Raw genomic sequence first — 10,552 nt, 5'->3', positions numbered from 1 at the left:
GTTGCATTAAAATTTTTGCTTTTAATAAGAAGAAAATGTAACACAGAGCCCTTAATACACAGCAGAGAAGCCTGTGATCTGATTCTTGAATGGCTGAATTCTGGGGCTCAGGGGCTGCAGCTGAAAGAAACACTGACTTGAGTGTCTGGAACTGCACTCACACCACCAGGGGTACAGTGAATATATTGTGGTGTAAAGAAATTATTTGATCTTATCTAGGACAAGGTTCCAGTGTGAAATAATCTTCATTGTTCTGGGGGAAGAGCAAGACTCACTGCTCAAATCTCTTTATTTGGGGCACAGCTTTAAAAAAGAAGAAATCCTTGACTGGAGAAGGGGTGATACCCTTGTACTCATACAAAATGTATCTCACTTTCTACATGACCAGTAATGCAGTGTGCTTAATGGCTTTGAATAATATCAGTGAAGCATTAAGAACAGTCTTACCCTATCTCATGCATGCTGTACAGTCAGAGCTGCTTTTCAGAGGCCAGGCTGCCCCTCATGGGACTTGCAGAACTCGTTGAACAAGGCTGGTTCAGGTACTGAAACCTTATCCTGCTGGGGGCTGGGAGTAATCCAGAAAAACCATGGATTAGTAAGTAGGACTGGCCCAGTAAACCCCATTCTGGATTTTGCTTTAATTACTCCTTTTCTGAACAAGAAAAAAAAAAGGCTCCTGCCACATTTCCATGAAGCTGATACAACCTTTACATAGTGCTTTCTCCTGACTGAGGTGGGATGAACAGGGCACACACAGCATTTTTTTACTGCACGACTGTTTTTTGCTGAAACTGTCCTTTTCAGCTCTGCACACTTCTAATTTCAGTATTTATGATGAACAGTTTTTTGTGTTACCTTAAATTTCAGCCAAGTTTCCTTTTTCAAATTGCTTGCAGCTGATTTTTTTTTACACTAAAAATATGAATATTCATGCTGACTTCTGCTACATTAATATGAAGTTACACAACTGAACAGATGCAAGAAGAAAATGAAGTCTCTCTTTAGAAGGCCATCTGCCTGGAAGGCACAGTTGGTTTGTAAGATTTTCTTTTAGTGCTTGCTTAAAGGATGGGTTTGTGCATATTTTAGGTATTGCAGAACTCCCAAGCTGGCAAGACAAGATAATTTTGGATCACCCAGCAGATCAGGAATTAGTTTCCAGGAGGAAATGCCCCAAACTGTTGCCTAATTCTCCCCCATTTTTTTTTTATAAATAGAAGTGAGTTTATAGCTCTGAGCATCCTTGCATTACAGGGCTGTAGAAGTCACTTTGCATTTATACAGATCAGTTTCTTTTTCTCCTACAACAATAATGGTAAAATATTCAGCATTTTTCCCTTCAGCAGTTCTTAAGGACTGTGGCTGTGACTTTTATTGTCCTCCCCCCTGGGGCCAGGGTTGTAGCAATGCAACAGCAGAAGAAAAGGATCAAGGACTGAAGTCCTAGAGGTGTCCCCTGCCTGAGAGGTGCTTGGAAATATAATATATATATATAGGATATATCCTCTGCCCATGGTGTGGTGGCCCTGCCTGAGCAGAGTTGTACCAGCTGACCTCCAGCACATCTTTCCAGTGTCATCCATTCTGTGACAGGGAAAGTCAGGACAACCCCTCCACCTTTGAAACTTAAAATCCCACCAGCACCACTTCCCTCAACACCACGTGCCCAGCACCACCTTTTGATTCCACTTGTTTTTTATTAAAAATACCTCATGTATATTGCTCACATTAAAATACAGCAGTTTAGTTTTTAAATAGAGCCACAAGTATAGACACTCAAAAAAAAAAACCCAAAAAAACCCAAACCCACATCACTTTAACAAATAAATAAATCCAATTTGTTTATCAAAGTTTCAGACCACAGGGGGGTTAGATGATGGTAATTTCAGACACACTAGGAGTCCTAAGACTGTTCTACCCTACCTTTATGACACTATTTTCTTGGAACACCACGTGCAGCCTATCTACAGTACAAGGACTAGAACACAGAGGCACTGGGTCTATCAGGTGGTTATAGTTATAAACCCCAGCACAGGAAGATCCTGCTTTACAGTAGCTTTGGGATCATCTCCTACACTAGCATGGCATGGGAAGGCATTTCTGGGAAAGAGGCATTTGGATAGATCTCATCTTTTGACACACACAGACACAGGTTTGTCAGAGGGTTTTTCAGCCAATTCCAAGCACGAGTGGATGCTTGGCTTTATCCTGCAAGAATGCAGTGCCTGAGCTGGTAAGGAATTTGGTTTTGCTAAGATGGTGACATCTATGCACTAATGCAACACTGATTGTATGAAACTTGCCTTCTGGGTTAGAAGTTATTTGAACTCTTGCATCTGGACAGTTTATACTTTAATTATAGCACAGAGGGACACAATGCCAGGAGGTCAGGTATCAAGCTTGTCTTACTTCACACAGAGACAAAAGAGCAAATCAACATGATTTGGGGAAGGAAAAAAAAATAAAAAAACAAACCATGGGAGAATAGCTTTAGCCTGGGCAAGACAGAAAACATTTGCTCCATTTCCCCTCACCTCAAAACAAGTGAAAAAAAAAATAAAAACTAAATTTGCACTGCAGGATCAGGGGGGTTTCAGGTTGGAACTATAATCTTTATCTTTACTGTAAGTGTCCCAGGATGTGTGGAAAGAAAAAGGACAGAGAAAAAAAAAAAAAAAAAAAGTCTTCATCTCTGGTTAACATAATTAAAGTCAACAAAAATGCACCAATTCCCATTGTAGAGGCACAATTTGTAGAAAGCTGCATCTAAAACTTCAATGGAAACAAGTACAAATACTAGTCCAAAAATAAATAAGATGTAATTTACCACTAAGTTAGTTTGCTGGTGCAGTGCAAGGTAAGTAAGGTCACAGAAGTGCAGTATCACCTTAATAGTATAAATACTTTCTACAGAAGTCAGAAGAGCTACAAAATTAGTCTCAAAAAAAAAAAAAAACCAAAAAACCACCAAATAAAAAAACTGTGCAACACATTGAAGACAGACAGCATGCTTATTTAACCCCAGTGTCTAAGCTACCTCTTTAAATAGGTTTTACCCTTCTTTTATCTCAGCTGCCCGAGGGAATTCTGAAGCTTGGTCAGAACCAAATTCATCCACACATCCGACTCCCTGTAAACAAGTTCTCTAGATTATTGATCCCAGTATTCAGTAGCAGTTCATGTCACAATGAGTCCTGATGTCTTTGTTTTTGTTTTTTTTTTAGTGTTCTATTAAAAGCCACAACTAGAAGAACACTTCCTAAACCAGCAACTAGATTTGAATTATTCGTGTCTGGCATTGCGTAAACATTTCTCTCAGTTCTTTTTGTTTGATTTCATTGAGAGCTTCTGGCTCTGCAGGGCTCTTCTGGACCTTTGCCACAGCAAAATTAATCCCTTGAGTCAATCCTGCTTGGGTGATGTTAGCAACCTGGACCATGGAACTGCGGATTTTAGCAAAGGGGGATACAGCTCTGCTGCTGCTCCCATCAGCTGGAGAAGGAGTCGTGTGGAGTCCTGGCTCAGGGTTACCAGACACAGACCCTGGGCTTCTGTGAGATTTAGTGAAGTCAGTCCCACCAACAGCTAAGAGCTGAGGATTTGGCTCAGAAGACTGCACATCCAACTTAGATGGCCTGGAAGGAACATCTCTGATAGCTTCAGCCTTGGCTTCTGCCTTCTTAGCTGTATTATTGCTGCTTTGATTTATTACATGATGGGGCTCCTGAGAACCAGCCTCAGCCTCCAACACATCTGACACCTTATTTTGAGCATCCTGCACAAACCTCTGGCAGTACACATCAATAGGTTTAGCAAACTCCATCTCCACCTGCTCAGCAGAAGGGGTGGGTATGTCTCCACGGCCAGCCTGGCTATCCTGGGACACACAGACATCAGAGGGAACAGGAATGCTGATGTTCATGTCAGTGCTGCTTATGGACTGGGAACGACTGCCCAGGCGTGGGGCTGAGGCAATGATCCCACAGCTGGGCAGGACATAATCTGCCTGCCCCATGTTCTCCAGAGAGTCTGAGAGCTGGGTGTCCTCATCAGATTTAGAATTAGTCAGGAAGTCATCGGAGTGGAACGAATCATTATCAGATACTTCTGTATCAGATTCAGGATGGACTTTAGCATCTGCCACTGGGTTCTCCAGAGTTTCCAGGCTACTATCTGATTTCCACAAGTTCACTTTCATATTTGGTTTCAAGAAATTGACTTTCACCTCAGGTTTGGTGAAGCTGCCTAACTTGCGGAGATTGCTGATGTTGACGTTGGACTTGGTTTGCTTCACTTTCTGATTGAGAGATGAGAACTTGCTCAGGAGGTAATTCTTGCCTTGAGCCAGAGACCCTCTGTTCTGAGACCGAATGCCAATGATGTCTTCATGAGGTTTACTGCTCTTCCTGGAAGAAGGGAAAAAAAAATCTGTAAAAATCACATCTTGTTTATAAACACCAAGTATTTCCCATTTTCCAGTCTATTTCCAGGATAGATGTGGACATTCCAGTAACTATGTGATCCTCTCCTGACATAACTGTATCCATACAGGCTAATCAAACCCAAAATGACAAAAATAAAGGAGGGCTGCTACAGAATGGCAACCAAACAAGAGGGAAAATTAGCTTCTGCAGGCAAGTTTAGTTCTAGATAGCACTAGATTTGAAGTCTCTATTTGTAAACCTGACTTTGTGTATGCTGTACACAAGTTAAAAAATATTCAGACTTCAGTACCCCTAAAAAAGAATTTCTTGTTACACTTACTACTCCACTGGAAAAAGAACCTGAAATAGTAGCCCAATAATCAAATACAGAATAAATTTATTTCATTAAGTGCCCTAATGGTTTTTGCCTGACAATTGACAGTTGTGCTGCACAGCACATTTTCTAGTAGCTCACACAGTCTCATTGGAAGGGTCCAAAGCAATGCAATAGATTGCTCTGGAAATGGTAAAACTTCAGCTAGCCACCCTCTCTTATTTCTGCTTCATTGCCCTCTGCAAATGAGTTCCTCACTGTTAACACCTCACCAGTATTTACAGAGAATGGTTACTCCTGTTTAATGTTGGATTGTTTTCTTTAATGAGTCAATTGTCAAAAGAATTCTAGTAAGGACTTGAGCTGTGCTTTCACATTCTCTTTTCTCTTACTGGACTTGCAAAGCAAACTCCTGTGCCACTAAGTTCAAATAGGAACAATGAAATTTGACAAACTAACCACAAACCACCTGATTTGCTCTATGATGTTTACATTTGGTAGTCTTATCTATAAGCACACACCTAAAATTATAAGCAAGGATACTCTAAGTGCTTTCAGTCAGTTATTATTGGAGGCAGTGCACAGACAAATGAACTCCTAGCACAGTAGCTGGATGCAGATGTTTGTTTGAGGCATGGGACAGACCACAAGTGCAGAAGTGGGACAGAGAAGGTTCACACCATTTAAGGACTCACCTCTCCAGCTTCTTCTCAATAATGGGCACATCTGATCCCATTGCTTGCTTTGTGATTCTCAGCATTTCTGCAATGCACTGAAGAGTGTCTGAAATCCAATTAGCAGCCTGTCAGACACTGTAAAAAAACCTTAAAATCCCACATTCCAAAACCTAAAATCAGGCCTGTTTTTGTCATGTAATTAAGTCAGGTTATTTGACATGGTTGGGTTCTTTCTTTCACCCTACAAGTTCCAATGCTGATTTAAAGCTTACAAAATAAGCTTAAAGAATGTCCTTAAGACCTAAATACTGGATGTAAGTGAATCACTGCCAAAATTCATCATTTATAGAAGGAACAAAAGCAATCATATGTAACTCTAATCCATGTTGACCAAATTCAGTGCTCCAAGTAAGAAAATGTATTTTTTGCATTAGTGTTCATTTCATTTCAAGCAAGAACATTTCTAGACATTGATTTCACTAAATAACATCTTCCACTCTTTAGGAGCTAATTTTAAACACATTTAATCAGCTTGGGGAGCAGTAAAGATGTGGACATGGAAATGTCTTGGTAGAATTGAGAAAGAACTGAACACATCTCTCTAGAAGTGAGATGTTGCTTTAAAGCCATACCTGAAAATTATTTTAAAACATTAACATCCTGGTGTTCACTCAGAAAGCCACATGCAGAGTTTTTTTGCTGGTTCCCCACCCAACTGGATCACATTAAAATACCCTTACATTAAAATATATCTGTTTCTTACGAAGTTACTGATCCCAGGCTGAGTGGAAGCAGTGTTTCCTAGAGAAACACCTGCATACTGAATACAGTTTTAACTTTTTTCTTTACCCATGAAACAAACCTTTTCCATCCTCCTCTGGGTTGCGTACCACAGCTCTCAGAGTGTGAAAATACCCACTCGTTTCTTTGTATTTGTAATGCAGCCTCATGCAAGAGAACTTGGGTTTGCCAAAGAGAGTAGGCTCAGGCCCTGAGAAATAAAGAGGAGATGAGAAATCTTCTTTAACCAGACACTGAAAGAGATGTTGCAAATACTGGACCTAAATGTATGCTAGAGTTGCCAGCCTTCTTCAGCATCAAAAGCTTTGATTTCTTTAGAGCAGGATGGACACTTCAAATGAAAGATTTTCACAACTAAATAATTACTTCCAAACAGCAATTAGACTCTGTGTACTTCTACTATACTGCAGTTTGATTACTTATTACAGTTCATCCTTCCAAATAGAAGGAATCAACTCTACAACTACTACAGCTTGTGTTTTAAGACTCCCTGCAGGAATTAAAGGGAAAGGTAATATATTTGTACCAAGTGAAAGCAAAGTTTCAAGATTTAGACCAAGCATTTCAAGTCTGCAATGAGCTGCATCATATCTAGATCACTGAATCTAGTGGTTTTTTGTTTGTTTTTATTAGGTATTTGGTCTGGATGGTTCAGCTATATCCTGTCAGTCAGGATGTATTGTGGATCTCCACAACAGAGAAGTGAGACATAAACTACACAGACAGTGAAGGTTACAGTAAGGAGATGATGACACCACTTTGCATTAAAAACCCTAAGGTTTTTAGGGGGTGTGGGTAGGAAACTGGTGACAAAAATTTCCCTTCCTTCTCTTAAACTGAAGCAACTTCTGCATCTGTAAAGCCAAAGATAACACATCTTTAATGCTTTCAGCTGAAAGTGCAGGATTTAGCCTTAATTAATCAGCATAACAAGGTTATTGCACAATAACATGTTTCATATCAGACACTGAGTTTAAAAACAACCCAAAAAACTATGCAGCAGATCTAAAGCACAATCCAGAACCAGCTGCAGTATTGAAGAAAGAGTGCACTGAATGCACAAACCTTTGATTCATCATAGAATGCAGCTGATCCAATTGTTACTGCCCAAAGTTTAGAACCCAGCAGTGATCAGTTTCCATTTCAAGCAGCAGTAAAACACAGAACTGAAAGTGAACAGACTCAACCCCAGCATCTGTTTGCAGCAAGGAAGCACATTCCTAGCTCAGGTGAAGCACACAAGACACATGCAATATATTGATGTTTTAATACATTTACAGAATACTTTAATAAGGGCTCAAGCTATTCTTAAGAGCATTCAAGAAATATATAAGGTGACTACATTCTTACCTATTTCTATTTTTTCCAGAGCTTCAAGACTTAACCTTTGGTACTGATTCACCTTGTCAACTTCATCATCATAACTAGAAAAGCAAAGAATCAGACTTTAATGCTTCCTGCTGATCTAAAACAAAGCTACTAGAAATAAACTGCATGTGGTAAGACAAAGTGCTGACTTACTAGGCCACGTAGTAGGCAGAATTAGAAAGTAACAGCAGAACATCCACATCCTTATGAGTGGCATCAATGAGACTATGGAAGAGAAAGAAGAATGAATCAAGGGGAGGTTTTGCTTGCACAGCTCTAACCCATCCCCAACATATTTTAGGGACATTTTTCCAGCTGCAGGTACATTACAACAAGAAGTTTCAGTTCTGGTATGTTAGGTTATCTTGTGTGATGCTGCTACCTATTCACAGCCACAAGAAAAAAACCAAGTCAGGAGAGACAGCTCAAAAACCAAAATGTGATGTGTCATTAGGCTTACCATACAATAAGTGGTTCTATATAAGCAACACCCAAAGCTGGAGCTACCTAACAGCTCAAACAGGTCAACAGCAGGTCCAAAAATAAACAGAAAACCCACAAGACATTAAAAATACTAATAAAGACTGGAAAAATACCTCAGACTCTGGTTAAGTGATGAGTCAGGGATTTGACTAGTATCATAGCATCCTGCTTTGGTATTTTTAGATGCTGAAGTTTAATCTGAGGAAGATCTAACCACTACTTTTCTTTTATAAGTATGTGAACTCAAAAGTTGATAAGACAACTTATCAGTGAGGTTAAGAGTTCATTTCTCATGAAGAGAAATCTAGGTTTTCCTACTCCCAACTCATTACACAAGAATTTAATCTGATCAGATCCAGCTCTGAAGTCAAGTTCCACTTTCCCTAAAAAGCATTAAAGGGCAACAGTTCCTCAAACAGCCCCTTCTGGAACAAAGGGTGGTTACAAGTTCTCTTCTTGGTGCCTACCACATCTTCTTGGCCTACCACATCTGATGTCTCAAAGACAACTCCAGAATGCATCATGTTTAAAGTACTGGGAAAAACACATGGGGACCTTTCCTTTTAGAGTCACGAGTATTCAGTCCCTCTAAAGACCTTTGTCATCCCACAAAACTATCCACTTGTACTCTGTTAACACAGCAGCCAAAGTAATTTAACATCTGTAGAAATTTAACAGAGGCAGGATAAATTAACAGGGGTGTCATATTAATAGCTGATCAATTATGACTTTATTCAACAAACCTTGGATCACAGTCAATAAGTGCCCACCCTCCATGGAATTTTTCATCATCTGGTAAGAGCATTTTCATGTAGCTCTGCAGCAGCTGGCTGATCAATTCCTGATGGCTTCTCAGGTTCTCCTTGTGCAAGGCTTCATGCTCCTTCTCTTTTGTAAATATGGAGTAAAGATCCTCTGTTACAGGGACACCCTGCATCAAATCTAAATAAATCACAGAAAATCTCAAACTAGGAACCAGAAGTTGAAAGTTATATATAGCAATAGTCTGATTTATCTGTAAATTCCTTCCAAATGTTTCACACTGGAATATCCTCCAGAAAAATGGTTACTTTTTCTGAATAGGATGTTGCCTGAAACTGAACATTCAGTAGGTACTACACCATTTTCTCAGTGAAAAGCAAGAATTAACTCACCACTTTAGGAAACACCTGCTGCACAAATTTAACTTTGTCTACCAGAGAGATGTTACAAGATAGTTAATGCAAAAATGAAGCTAGAAGCAAATTCTACACTGCATATTCAGTCCCTCTGAACTGGATGTTGCTTGATTTCCAGCTGGAGAATGACTGTTCCATATGGTGCTTTCAAACCTCAGAAAAGTTCAGTCAAAAAGAACAAGCCAAGCTGATTTCCATAAACTTTTCTAAATACCAGTTCAGCTATGGTGAAATTGTACTCTTACCTATGACTGCTTGCCTGTAAGCATCCCTGAAACGATTCAAGTAGTATCTGTTTGCAGAGTTCACTCCATCCTTCATTACCCCAGCCAGCTTTCTTTCCCCAGTCCTTGTGAAGTCACCCTGTCACACAGAACATGCAAAACACACACACACAGCTTTGAAGCAGCAGCCTCAGCTCCAAAGCTTTGGCACTCTGAAAGTCAGAACTGAAGAGATGGCACCTCAGAAGTTACAAGTTGAGTAATCATTTCATACAGAAGTTTTCAAAGAGCAGCTACTTCTCATGGTATTTTTGACTTTGCAGAGAATCTTATGTATTTGACTGACTTGTGATTCAACATAACATCCCAATGGAAAACAGTAATTAGGACATGCACCATGCTAACATGAAAGCAGAATTCTCAAGACAATCACTGGCATGTTTAATACCTCAAAAAAGCCTCCTATTTTTTCCCATTTAATGTAAAAGAAACTTTACTGGAACAACAGAGAAAACTGGAGCTTACTGAAATTTTCATCTTTTCTGCTTCTGCTACCAAAACAAGCACAACACAGTGAAGGAAAATAGTAGATACCCTCAAAGCTCAGAAACAAAGGAGAGTTTCTAGGCCATGGAAGGCTTAGAATTTGAATAAAAAGCAGTTTTGGTATTTACAATTCATTAAAGGATTCTATTTGCAGAGACACTCTGAACACTGGCACAGAGCAGTTCTAAAAGCCAAGCCAGCTACTATGAAGAATATTTCAAGTGTTTCACAAAATACCATAATTAAACTGCAAATAAATTTAAGCCATGAATGTCAATGGCTAGTTGTGAAAACTTTAAGCAACATGGCTCTAAATTTAGATCTTCAAATCAAGTTCTGTGCTTCACATATAAAGTTTAAAATATTTACAAACAATAAGAGTGTATCGGGATCATTTTAATTGGGGTTTTGTTGGTTTTTTCTTTTTGGCTTTGGTTTTTTTCAATGTTAATACAATAGTTTAATCAAAGGTCAGTAGAGAGATGAAAAATATTTCAGTGTTAAGCATGTCCAC

At 39.4% G+C, this 10,552-nt stretch overlaps 1 protein-coding gene across 1 annotated transcript in view; it reads right to left on the bottom strand.

Annotated features, from left to right (window-relative positions):
- Positions 1 to 1,680: 1,680 nt before the first annotated feature.
- The window catches only part of INPP5F (inositol polyphosphate-5-phosphatase F), a 35,348-nt gene continuing 26,476 nt past the window's right edge, over positions 1,681 to 10,552 (bottom strand). Inside the window, exons 14-20 of the mRNA XM_030453501.1 lie at positions 9,514 to 9,631; positions 8,834 to 9,032; positions 7,761 to 7,832; positions 7,590 to 7,663; positions 6,301 to 6,429; positions 5,457 to 5,544; positions 1,681 to 4,409 (exon numbers count right to left, since the gene is read on the bottom strand). Of these exons, the coding sequence (XP_030309361.1) occupies positions 3,275 to 4,409; positions 5,457 to 5,544; positions 6,301 to 6,429; positions 7,590 to 7,663; positions 7,761 to 7,832; positions 8,834 to 9,032; positions 9,514 to 9,631 (1,815 nt within the window). The 3' untranslated portion in view covers positions 1,681 to 3,274. The remainder of the gene's footprint in view (positions 4,410 to 5,456; positions 5,545 to 6,300; positions 6,430 to 7,589; positions 7,664 to 7,760; positions 7,833 to 8,833; positions 9,033 to 9,513; positions 9,632 to 10,552) is intronic.

The sequence above is a fragment of the Calypte anna genome, chromosome 6 (genome assembly GCF_003957555.1).
Source record: "Calypte anna isolate BGI_N300 chromosome 6, bCalAnn1_v1.p, whole genome shotgun sequence".
Lineage (NCBI taxonomy): Eukaryota > Metazoa > Chordata > Aves > Apodiformes > Trochilidae > Calypte > Calypte anna.
Note: the sequence above shows the minus strand (reverse complement) of the source record. Positions and strands in the feature narration are given on the sequence as shown.